Source organism: Ptiloglossa arizonensis, chromosome 5 (genome assembly GCF_051014685.1).
Source record: "Ptiloglossa arizonensis isolate GNS036 chromosome 5, iyPtiAriz1_principal, whole genome shotgun sequence".
Taxonomy (NCBI): domain Eukaryota; kingdom Metazoa; phylum Arthropoda; class Insecta; order Hymenoptera; family Colletidae; genus Ptiloglossa; species Ptiloglossa arizonensis.
The window spans coordinates 19,176,503-19,188,453 of NC_135052.1; the positions used below are offsets into that span (position 1 = coordinate 19,176,503).

Sequence of the window (11,951 nt, forward strand, 5' to 3'; positions counted from 1 at the left end):
ATAGCACCGACTACAGCACGAATAAAAATGTTAAAATAGTATTTATGGAAGATCTAACTATTTGAATTTGTTACACAGGAAAGTTCCACCGATAGAACAAGGTGAAGAGATGGCCCTGCAGAACTCACCAGAGGTGCCCGAGGTGTGATTTGTGTGAGAATCGACAATTAAGTTCACAGTGCCAGGAAAAACGTCAGCAATGAGGCCTACGTTGCATTTTTCTACAAGGATGACCTCCAAAAATCAATCTCCAAGAAGGTCGTGGGTGGGATCTCGACCGCTTTCTTTTCCCTTAAGCGTCAAGTCGTGAGAAATCATTGTCGAGGAAAGTCGGGGATCCTCGAACTTCGTGTTTCTTATTTGGTTTCAGAGCCATGTTGTTTTTCGTGGAAACAGGTTACGTAAGCAGGAAATGTTTCATGCACGCATATGTAACGGGGACGCTCTCAAAGAAAGACTATAAATGCGCTCGTTGCCTCGTATAAATTCGCTGTCAATGTTAGAACTCAGGCGCCTATTTAGTGTTGCTACAATTTGGCGTACACACATTTACGATAATGTATTATAATGTAAGGAAATAATATATTCTATATTTCGTCCAAATTGTGAATAAGTTAAGAATAAACGGATGTTTTCTTAATACGCTTATTACTATTCGGTGTCCGATTGATCTGAATTGATGAATAAAACCTGTTCTTCGTTATAGTAGGAGAAAAGATTGATTTGTTTTATTGTATCGGTCACACTCGATATGTACAACTTTGATGCAGTTAGTTTCACATTATGATTAGTTTAAAAATACTTTTGTAATGGTTCTCCTAGAATCTCCTCCAGCGTACGGACTGCGTTCTGTGCACATTTCTCCGTTGCTTCATCCTCGTCCTCTAATAATTCTGCCAAGAAAGGTATCGTTTCTGGTAACAGTGGCATGAAATCCTCTCCTAGTTTCCTTACAATTTCAACCTGCATTAACAGAAGACAATAGCGAATGAAAGATTGCTCTTTAAGTACAAATCAATTGTATAGTACTAGCGCTGCGTATACCGTTCGACGAGGAAGGTGAGTGAGATACATCGAAATTAAGCAAGATAGAACAACAGTGAGTGAGTCTCGCCTTACATGGATCAACTACTAATATACAACTACAACATAATAATTTTTATAGTTTTATGAAAATATTATTAATAAACTGGCCAGATATGCTCGATGAAAATGAGTCTAAGCACCTTATTCGAAGGCGCATGTATATTATTAACGAAAATCAGAAGTGTTGTGTTTTACGATTAATTAAAAATACAAATGAACCAATCCGTTGATAATATTCTCATAAAGATACAATGACAAATACAAAAATGTTATTTTCATTAATAGATGAATTTCGACCTGTCGGTACATGAATCAATGGATCACAATCATTCGCATTGCATAAATATAAACAATAAATGGTGTGATACCGTTACTTCAATTTGATGTAAAAATTGTCACTTAAAAGCGGGAATTACTGTACTACCAATAAATCGTATGCACTAAATCAAATTATATTCCTCACAAAAATTGGGAGATAATTTCCAACAAAAATTTAAAGAATGAACCAAACATCAAGGATGAAGAAATATTGTGTGCCGAGTACAATAATATTGTTATTGAATATGTATTTCATATAGCGAAATGTATATTGAGCGGTAAAGTCGTTTGTGTAGGTGATCCTTTACTTGCTTCAAGCAAAGTATTTTATAGCGCGCTAATATGATAATTTCTTTGAAGCATGGATGAATTTTTTAAATGTTCATAAAATTATGATGCTAGGAGTATCTTAGTCTCGTGTACAAAAGATTAAATTTATCAACTATGAAAAAATATCTGAACCAAAAATTAACTTCTACTTACCAATGCGTTTAACGATGCACTCCTAACATATGGTTTCGCGTGTCTAGTTTTCAATAATGTTTGATAGACCAGCTGTTTGTGTAGAGAGTCGTCAGGAATAGCACTGGCAAATGCTGCGACACAAGGCACAACAAATTCACTTGTTCTCTTCTCGTACTCCTCTGTAGTGCCCATAGTGTTCTCAAGTTGATCCACAATAGGTTGCGCCAGTGTCTCGAATCTCTCTTGGTTTACAACATTATGTGCATCGTAACTGAAGACCCGATAAAGAGTTAGTAAAATAGCCTCGACTAGCTCGATCTTGCTCGAATCGTCGGGGAGAGTCATTTCCTGGGGTTCGTCCGAAATCGCTGGATTGTTGCTGCTCAACAACACAGCTGCATGTTTGAGGAAGTGGCCAGCGAAGAGCACAAACAACGACTTCAAACATTCTGCTATGTTAGCCGAAAGTCTATAAACAGATCACCAAATATATATTCCAATTGGAAGACGTGACTCGGACAATTTAAAACGTCGAGTACATTAGCCCATCCATAGTCATTTAATATCAGGCATTAAAATAATTAAATACAAATCATAAATTGAATAACAATATAATAACAAGTATTCATCTTTTCAACAGTTCTATGATAAATTTCTAAACATTATAAAGTCCAATCCTTTCGGTATAAAATTGGAACTATAAGGAGTATCTAATTAATTTTAACAAAGTAATTTACATACCTATAGAACGTAATGCTTCGTTGTTTATACTGCGGATTCCGGGCAGCCCAGTCGTACAGCTTATAATAAAATGGTCTGAATGTGGCCTCGCTTAGTTTCAAAACAAGTGCGACCAGTGCTCTACTGGCGCTCTCCTCCACAATCACCACATCCTTCAATGTTAACTCCGAGTCATCTACTTCCATGTTGTCTTCAAAAATGTCTTCGCGAAATTGCAAAACTTTCAAGAAGAACGTGCCCAAATCCGGTAGAGCTGTGTTTAAATCAGTCGGCTGCACACTGTTAAAAGATTCCGCCAAGACTGTCATTAGCGCTGGTACACACCGATACGATCTCTTCGTGAGCAATGTGACGTATGTCCTATTCACTGCCGGAAGCAATACTCGCAAAGGTATGCAGCTGGATAGCTTCTGCGTCGTCGCTTTCAAACGCGACACCACGATACCAATCTTTGGATGTTCCGTGTCAGTGTACAAAGAATTCAGTCTTGCTAGCTCAAATAGTAATTGGTCCAGGTACAGGGACAAAAAGTTCCCCACAGATTCGACTATCTTTTGCAAAGCACTGACTATACTGACAACTATTACATCAGGCACGTCCTGGTGACAATGGTTCTCCAGCAGTTGCAAAATCGCTGGAACAAATTTATTCAGCGAGTGTATAGCGTGAATGCGCATAGAGCTGCACAATTCTGCAACACAGAGGGCGGCGCTGCCCAACACTGGTCCCTCCCTTGTTTGTAAAAGTTCAGTGCTCATCTCCAGGATCTGAAAGAAAAAATAGTTTTGTAAGCGAGACCTCTCATCTACACCTCGATTGAAAAGTCGAGAAGCATTTAAATTTTCTTGGACAATTGTCCGGCTTACCGGTTTAAACACTGTGGGATGCTCGGTGGCCAACAACTTGGCCAGTAATTTTAGGGTGATCAAAACCGTTTGTTGAACAATTTCCTGTTCCTGCGTTTCTGTCTTTATCCGTGCCTCGATAATATTCAAAAGGGACTCGATCAAGCTCAGCAAGTCTACGTGATCTTCCTCCCCAAATTTCCGTTGCTGGAGACGCGTGTTGAGAAGTTCCAAAGCTTTCCTCTTTACTGTTAACAATTCGTGCTCCATCAAACGCTTGATGCTGACCAGGAAGATTGCATTTGGCAGCAAATTGTTGACGAGATCCAGCACATCGTACAAATGATGCAAAAGTACCTTCCAGTATTTACCAATCGGTTTACCCTGATGTCTGTCCGCGTTTTTCGAAGTGCTCTCGATCAACAGGATCAATTCGACGATCAGTTGATCGTAATACAGTCTCACGTTGTTCACTTCGGCAGAGTCGAGCTCTGCGATACGGTTGATGAAGTCGGGAGACGACAACAGATTGCTCAAGAACTGCACCAAGATATATTTGTAGTGTCTCAATTGTTTCGGGTTCATGTTAGCCACGTCAAAGATGTACTTGTGCTTAAAAGACAGTGCAATCTTTCGATCTTCTTCTCCCTCTATGTCGACTGGTAGTTCCTTCATGAACTGCGCCAACTTCACGCAAACTTGGACGAGTCTGGTCGGTGGAAACTCCTGAGACACCTGTAGAGCGAACTCTAGTCTCTGACCAGGTGTCTTCTGGTTCGTGATACGTATCGTTCTAGACATAACGTGACTTTCAAAAGTAAGTAGATAATATAAATGAAAATGATTGTCCAACAGCTGCAACAATTTTACAAATAAAGGCATTCGTCTATGTTCAGGAATGTCTGGTAAGGAAACAATAAAGGTCCTCAAAACTTCGGAAGCGTGAGTCTCGTTTTCGGCCGCGTTTATTATGGGGACCACCGTCTCGATGGTCTTGGAGATGATCTGTATCGAATAGGCGTCATCCTGGCGCACCACCGAGCTACCCATAAAAGTGAATATGGGCATAATGGTGTAAAGAGCGCAGCGCACATCAACAACCTTTAAGAGCTCTACCAAAACCAGCAGAGCGTGATGATGAGTCTGAGGGTTCCTCGAGGTCCTGATGCATTGAGTTATCAAATCCACCTGCAAATGAGCGTCCCTTATGGGCAATTTCTTCACCGCAAGTCGATGAATCGTTGACAACAATAGTTGATTAGTATATTCTAAGGGACTAAGTTCCTCGAAGCTGAGACACATCTTTAATAAATCAAACAAGATTGGATAAAGCAGTTCCTCGTGCTCAATGTTATCAGCCCGTTGCACAATTTCTAAAAGCGTTACTCCGCGCTTCCAATCCCTGCTATCGATTAGCGTTGGATCGGGTATGGAACGTAGATGGCTCAATCGTTTCTTGGTCTTCCCCTTGATGTCACCGTTTAACTCAGTATTTTTAAGATTCTTCATCGTTTGTAGCTCATTAACTATGAGCTGCGCGTTCATACGAATCCGCCTGATCGCTCTGTTCGCTGTAGAAATCACGTTGCTCGAGTTACTATCGGTGACCACGTCCACCAATTTGGCTAAGATCTTCTTTTGAAGTTCAGGTGACACTTCTCCAGCACTCTTAAAGAAGGTCTCTTCTATTTGCTTTAAGAGAATGACACTTGGTGGACATTGGACGCCAGTTTCTGTGACTATCTCAGCTTTATGTTCAACTATACTCATCTCAAACAGCTGCCATACTTGGTTTACGGTGAGAACTTTTACCGTGCTGCTGTTGAATCTCTGAAGTATATTCTTCAACACGTTTCCAGCAGATTTGTTTTTGGATTCAGTAAGCAGGGTTGGTAGAAGTTGAAGTCCAAGGGGAGCTAGTTTCTCAAGAATCATCGGCCCATTAACGTAAATCAAAATATCCAACAATTGTGATTTGATGTGTATAGGTGTTTTTGGGTCCATGACAACTTCAAATAACAATTCTTGTGCCCGTTGAAGTTTCTTTCGTAAGTTGGACTTTAATTGTGCGCATACGTCCGGATCCGGAGAAAGTAGGACGTAAAGAAACAGCGATAACTGATCAGGATCTAAAGATATCTCTGGACATCTAACCACTAATTCTTGTAGCAACGCTGAAAATGCATCTACTGATAAATTAAAGGTTTGCATAAGCTTTTTAAGAACATCTAATACGGCTATTCGGCATTCGTTGTTTTCTCTGCCGAGCGAAATTAACAAGTTCGTTATGAAGACTTTATCTTGAAACGCCCATTGCATGGACTTGCACTGATCCAGAAGTACTAGAGTTATCTTCAAACAGTGATACGTAGTCTGAACTTGTACTGGTTTTATGTACAATTGAGAGAGAAATTGGATTAGGTCTTTCACCGTAGCAAAGTGTCTTTGAAAGAATATCTGTAGACACCGACAGTAATGTTTGCACCAATACTTGTTCTCTATTCCTTCAAAGAACATTTCAAGGAGTCTTAAAATTAAATTACTGCGATGTGGACTATTCTCAAAGTCAAACTTTGGATTTAATTTCAGGTCTAAACGTCTATGAACCATTTCCAAAACATAAGTACCTACTTGTAGTGGTAGTACTCCTTGTGAAGTCAATTCGATAGCAGTTTGTATATTATTCCCTGTTATGTTGTTACAGTTTTGCAACATCTTTACTTGTGGATATTTTTTTATCATTTCTGTAGCCATTTCAATAACCTCCCTGGCGATTTCAGGATGCAAAGATCCAACAGGAACTCTGCAAACAGATCCTAGTAGAATCAGATTGAAGAATATGGAGGCTGCATCACCATGAGTAATCTGTTGCTTCATAGTGCTTAATATACTATCAGTTGGAGGCAACAGTTGCCAGTTTAATATGTTATGAAAAGCTGCTGATGACACTGCTTCTGCATTAGGCGATTTTCCCAAGTCCTTTCGCACTTGTTGCATATAAGCATTTTTCTTAGCAAAGTTTGATTGCAGCACTTCCATAGCAATATTGACATCTGCATCATTGTTTGGAAACAAATATGACAAGGATGTAATGAAAACGCTGGTATCATCTCCCGCCTTGCAAAGCTCTAACAGTATCTTCAGAGCTGGTTTTGCTAATATCTTCCGGCTGCTACTATGACAGGTTGATAGTAATACTTTCAATTCGTCAATCAACATATCTACAGGTAGTAAACTTGTTAGACGATTTGTAGGAAAAGATAGCAAAGCTTTGATCACGTTTATTTCGCTATCATTAAATCTAGCTTGTAACGTATTGGTCATCATATCTTGAAAACTTTCAGGGATATTTATGTTATTTTCAGCTAGGGTTTGTAATGCCATAATCCTTTGTTCTGGACTTATATGAACTAATCTGTCCAGAATACCCACAGAGTCTTGCATGTCGTTAGCTTCAAAATGCCAGGATGTGAGAAATTGCAAAGCTAGTTTTGAATCTTTGTCCATGTCACTGCGTTTCATAAGATTTTTTAGATAATTGTCAAATCTTTCTGGATATGTTTTCTCAAGACACTGATACAAATGCATTAGAAAATCTTTCACTTTGTTCGGCATGTTCCTCACTACACACTCCTTTTCCAAAACATTCCACAAAATGGCGTCCACTCCATTATTATCCAGTTTTATTCGTGTTAGTATCTCTGTCACCATATTCTGAGCACGTAATGTTTTAGAAGGGTTATTCAAAATCATGCGACAACTGGTTTGTAACAAGGGTACAACAAATTTTAATATATTTGTGTTGGATGATTGAAGCTTTATCGCAAGCTGAATAAACCAAGAGAGCTCTGATAATCGATTTGCCAGACTCTCTGAGACTGAGGTGAGTTGATGAGTTGGTGCATTGTATAAGAAAAATATTAAAATCATTGCTTCTTCCTTCAAATATGTTTTCTTGAATATTTTCAATAATAATTTCTCTGTAGTTTCATGATTCAATTTCACTTTTGTCATTAACATTGCCAGAATCATATAAGTACTGGCTGCAAAATCAGATATAGGACATTCCAAACCTCTTAAAATAGTTGGTAGTATGTGATTTATCTGAACTTCGGACATACTAGATGCTTGATTAATAGTCCCTAATATGGAAGTAGTATAAAACGCATACAATGTACTCAAACAAGTTGCCCGTTCTGAGTAAACTCTTGTAGCAGTTATAACATGATTGCAAATAAGTTTTAAGAAACCATTATCAGAACTGAGGCGATTGATCAATGATATGGTAGCTAATGGAATGCCAGGCTTTTGAAGAGGTTCCAACCAATGCCACTTATCGGCTGCATCTGACAGATTTAATAACTGCAATGCTCTCACAAACATTCGAGTTTCATGATATGGTAAAATTAAGAGTAAAAACTGATCCCTGTTGAATTCGTGTATACGAAATCTATGTATCAACCATTCAAGTGCTTTGTGAGTATTATTGAGAAGAAAGTATGGAGATAAAAGAATCAAAAACTTTTCAATTTCTCCATCTAATTTTTTGTTAACTTTAACATCTTGCACAGCACGTTCAAGACTCAATGAGCTCTGTGCAAAAAGTGTTTTCTCAAATTCTAAAAACAGGTCTGATAACTTAGCTAATTCTTGTAACCCATTTTGGCCTATAAAAACATTGTGCATTTAGTTGTTGAATAAGTTGAAAATGATGCATAAATTGAATAATTTCTTACCAATGTTCCATACTGTTTCCCTATCTAAATTAGCAGCTTCTTTTGGATCAAATAACAAGCTAGCACGTTTTTTATCTTGTAACAGAATATTAGTCTGTGGTGTTCTGAGTTTCTTCAGTTGTTCTGCAAGCGATGTGGCCATTCTGAATCTATAATAAAAGTCAAATTGGTTGCATATTAAAAATTTCGAAATATTTAAAACGTGAAAAATCGAAATGTAAAAAACAGATATAACCTCACCTTATATCCTTACATTCACTATCAACAAATGTACCAAATGGGATTTCATATATTCAATACCGTATTATTAAATTTGTGTATGTACAAAATATTTAAAAATATGTCAGTTAATTGTTATGTATTAACCCATTAATTATTCTAAAATTAAACATGTGCCAACACTGTACGCAGCCATTACCACGCAGGCGTACTTTCTTCGTAAAAACTAAGTAGTAAATCATTATCTACAGTGATTTATCTTTTTATCATAGTAGCACAAAGCACCAATTAGAACGTTAGAGTTTTTCTAATTTCTAAAAACTTTTTCGCTATAGTTTTTTCACCAACTGCGCGTGTGAGATACGAATCTTGATTATTTTTTTACCAATAAGAGAATCAGAAGGAAAGACTCTCTGACTTATTATTGACAAAAGTTAGGTTATTTTTTTATTTCAGTGCGAAAGTAGATATAAACACTGGAATATAATTTAAGTTTTGCGTAGCAATGTATTTTTGCTAGAAAGATGAATGACACTTTAGAAAATATTAATCCCAAATTGTATAAGAAAATAGATGAAAGACAAGTTACTGCTGAAGATGAAAATGAGGACATAGCGGACGAATTTGATGAGCGTGAAATTTTTGGTGTGTATTATTAAAAATTTAGTTGACTTACATTTAAAAATGTTTATTTATGTTTTCATGAAAATTGTTCTTCTCATTAAATTCAATTTATAGATCTTATTAGAAACATTAATGATCCTGAACATCCCCTAACACTAGAAGAACTGAATGTAGTGGAGCAAGGTTTAATAGAGGTAATGTTAATATTTATTTTAATATTAAATTTCATATCATTTACAAATAAATTTTATTATAGATTGACAATAAAACACAAAAAGTTCATGTACAATTTACTCCAACAATACCACATTGTAGTATGGCAACATTGATTGGTTTATCAATTCAGGTACAGCTTTTGCGAGCTTTACCATCACGGTTTAAAGTTAATGTTGAAATTACCCCAGGTACTCATGTATCTGAAGCAGCTGTAAACAAACAACTGGCTGATAAAGAAAGAGTGGCAGCAGCTCTTGAAAATAATCATCTACTTGAAGTAATTAATCAATGTCTTGGAATTAAATATTAACAATATAGTAACTTTAAGATACATATAAGTTTTTTGTAATAAATTATATAGTTTAATTCTATCTACAAATAGACATACATAAGATATTATTTTTTCTTTGCTAAAATTTGGGCTGATGTCGGTGGTGCTTTCGTTGGATCGTATTTATATGTCCTTTTTAAAGGTCCTTTTCCTGCGTTATTAAATATTATTTCATCTGCATATACGCTTCGCGACACTTTATTAGCTTCTTTCATATTAGTCCAAGCTGAAACAAGATTTTAAATTCAATTCATTGAACATCATGTTAAGTCCGTAATTCATATTTGTAATTACAATTTTGCAATTCCTTCACAAAGCCTTTTGATGCACGTGGATCTTTAAATATCACACGTTCGGGAATATTACACAACTTTCTTACTCGGGGTGTACTTAGAGTCATAACTTGAATCATGGATAGAAAATTTGACGTTGTCCAGTAGCATAACATAGCCTGCAACATTCATTTTAAACATAATATTATAGCATCATGAATATTCATTATCGTAATAATTCATTGGAAGTATATTAAATATGCATTTTGTACCGATGAGAAGTTCATTGTAAATAGAAATACAACAACTGGTATAATATTGCGACAATATTTCATTAATGGAGGAATATTCTGATTAACGGTCGATAGTGAGCCATATCTTAACATTAAATATATTGTTGAGCTAGTGAGTACAGGTAGTATATAATATGGATCGAAAGTAGTTAAATCTGTGAACCACCACAATCCACCATTTTTAAAACTTTCAACAGGAGCATTAGACATCGACTTTAAAGCCCAGAACATTGAAATAAATACTGGGGTCTGAAAAATGTGCAAGAAAATTTTGATTATTTAAATTGCAAGATACTTTTACATCCAAGATATTCTATTATTTATTAGAAAATACATACTTGCATCATAAGCGGGATCATCGTGTTTATAGGAGAAATCTTTTTCTCTTTTATAAATTTGGACATGTCTCTGACATAATAATTAACTAAAAATAAATATGCGATATAATGATTTTTAGTAATATATTAAAATATTTATTTTATACCTTTAATTGTATCTCCACATTGCCTTGCTTCCTGTATTTTGCTCTGATAATCAAAGATTTGTGGCATGTGATTGGCCCAATTAGTGTTATATTTCATAGACAATACTGCTACTGGAAATAATAGAAACTTAAGACACATAGTACTTAACACTATTGTTAACCACCATGGCAAATGGAAAGAGATGTGCAACCATTCGAGCGTGGATTGCATAATTCCACTAGGGCTATTTCCACCCAGTCCTATACTTTGTAACGTAACTTCACCATTTGGATGTAATTTAACAATTGTTTCTGCTACATTTTGTATTTCTGGTACAGGTATCTCTGTATAAAATATTGCAAAAATTAAGAACATTTTTCTCCGCTTCAAATTTTGTTAAATAATAAAAAAAAATAAAAGTATTTTCTTCAGAAAACATAAGTTATTTAAATTAATACCTGGTAATTCGCTTATAAAACCTTCTTTTACCGTATCACTTGTGTTTTCCACTGTTTTCAGAATTTGTGTTGCCGGTGGATCTAAAATATATTTAATTAATTGTAAGTACAAAAATTAATTTCTTAAAGTATACATTAAATTAAAAATAATATATTTTGTCAGTTTGCACCTATCTGCGAGTTTAATACAGTTTCCTTTGGTATATTAACCGTGCTCTGATGCCGAACATACAGAGTACCAATAACTTCCGAATGTTTGAGAGCCTTGAATGTGCAATTATTCCTCGATGAAACGTTTAACACATAGACAGAGAGATGATTGAACTTACATTTCGCTACTTTCTGAACAAAAATATTATTTAACATAAAAGAATTTCGCTCGAAGTAATTCGAAACGCAGTAACATAACCATATACACAACAAAATTTCTATTTACCTGGGAATTTATATTCGTTTTTAACAGAAATTTTCGACCACTGTTTAAAATAAATCGTGACATGTTTCTATTTATGTAGTTTATCATTAACATTTATGATATTTTCGAGCAGAAATCAAAGAAACAACGCGGCACTTTTATATATAAATTATAGTTCACGACTCATGCGTGCGAGTATATTTTCTAGCCTTTAAAATAATCGCATTGGGTTACCACTTTCTGCTACAGATGGCACCTTAGGTTCGATTCAAAAACTTATTTCATTGTTCTCGAATAGTGATCTTACATTCATATTGCAAGTACCAGTAATATTTTTAACCTCGCTAATTAAAATTCAACTAATATTCACCCATAACGTATATATCAATTTTGTGGCAATGTTGTCGTGTTATATCACTGACAGATTCAATTATGAATATTTATTTACAATTGTAACTTCCATGTGAA

General features: G+C 35.8%; 4 protein-coding genes across 6 annotated transcripts in view; 2 read left to right on the plus strand and 2 right to left on the minus strand.

Annotated features, from left to right (window-relative positions):
• Window positions 1–718, plus strand: part of LOC143147374 (uncharacterized) — a 59,628-nt gene extending 58,910 nt beyond the window's left edge. Inside the window, exon 9 of one of the 2 annotated variants that reach the window (XR_012992249.1) lies at window positions 79–132. Coding sequence is in view for 1 of the 2 variants with exons in the window: in XM_076312580.1 (XP_076168695.1) it covers window positions 79–148 (70 nt within the window). In the remaining variant the exon portion in view is untranslated. Of the gene's footprint in view, window positions 1–78 lie in introns of both variants that reach the window. The other variant, XM_076312580.1, reaches the window with a different exon arrangement.
• Window positions 707–8,670, minus strand: L(2)k09022 (HEAT repeat containing 1 homolog l(2)k09022). The gene is made up of 6 exons (XM_076312574.1): window positions 8,432–8,670; window positions 8,192–8,340; window positions 3,477–8,122; window positions 2,611–3,377; window positions 1,888–2,338; window positions 707–963 (listed from the first exon to the last, which is right to left on the minus strand). Exons 2-6 carry the CDS (start codon window positions 8,331–8,333, stop codon window positions 793–795), a joined length of 6,177 nt encoding a protein of 2,058 aa, XP_076168689.1. The 5' UTR covers window positions 8,334–8,340; window positions 8,432–8,670; the 3' UTR covers window positions 707–792.
• Galla-2 (MIP18 family protein galla-2) lies at window positions 8,639–11,040 on the plus strand. Its single transcript, XM_076312583.1, has 3 exons — window positions 8,639–9,055; window positions 9,149–9,228; window positions 9,291–11,040. The coding sequence occupies exons 1-3, from the start codon at window positions 8,935–8,937 to the stop codon at window positions 9,558–9,560; spliced, it is 471 nt and encodes a 156-aa protein (XP_076168698.1). The 5' UTR covers window positions 8,639–8,934; the 3' UTR covers window positions 9,561–11,040.
• On the minus strand, window positions 9,244–11,672 carry Oxa1l (OXA1L mitochondrial inner membrane protein). Of its 2 annotated transcripts, XM_076312582.1 has the most exons (9): window positions 11,505–11,672; window positions 11,239–11,410; window positions 11,069–11,149; window positions 10,631–10,954; window positions 10,485–10,570; window positions 10,126–10,395; window positions 9,876–10,032; window positions 9,639–9,807; window positions 9,245–9,459 (listed from the first exon to the last, which is right to left on the minus strand). In XM_076312582.1, exons 1-8 carry the CDS (start codon window positions 11,595–11,597, stop codon window positions 9,647–9,649), a joined length of 1,344 nt encoding a protein of 447 aa, XP_076168697.1. In that variant the 5' UTR covers window positions 11,598–11,672; the 3' UTR covers window positions 9,245–9,459; window positions 9,639–9,646. The 2 variants fall into 2 exon arrangements, with proteins under 2 accessions (XP_076168696.1, XP_076168697.1); XM_076312581.1 differs by having other exon boundaries at window positions 9,244–9,807.
• Between the last annotated feature and the right edge of the window lie 279 nt (window positions 11,673–11,951).

What these genes read in the sequence shown, in the direction of transcription:
- Galla-2 (XM_076312583.1), top strand. Translation starts at nt 8,935, where the DNA reads ATGAATGACACTTTAGAAAATATTAATCCCAAATTGTATAAGAAAATA. An exon ending in TGATGAGCGTGAAATTTTTG is followed by an intron (nt 9,056 to 9,148) that starts GTGTGTATTATT and finishes TTCAATTTATAG; the next exon opens with ATCTTATTAGAAACATTAAT. An exon ending in TGGAGCAAGGTTTAATAGAG is followed by an intron (nt 9,229 to 9,290) that starts GTAATGTTAATA and finishes ATTTTATTATAG; the next exon opens with ATTGACAATAAAACACAAAA.
- Oxa1l (XM_076312581.1), bottom strand. Translation starts at nt 11,597, where the DNA reads ATGTTAATGATAAACTACATAAATAGAAACATGTCACGATTTATTTTA. An exon ending in TTTTATAAGCGAATTACCAG is followed by an intron (nt 10,955 to 11,068) that starts GTATTAATTTAA and finishes TATTTTATACAG; the next exon opens with AGATACCTGTACCAGAAATA. An exon ending in TTACAATGAACTTCTCATCG is followed by an intron (nt 10,033 to 10,125) that starts GTACAAAATGCA and finishes TGAATGTTGCAG; the next exon opens with GCTATGTTATGCTACTGGAC.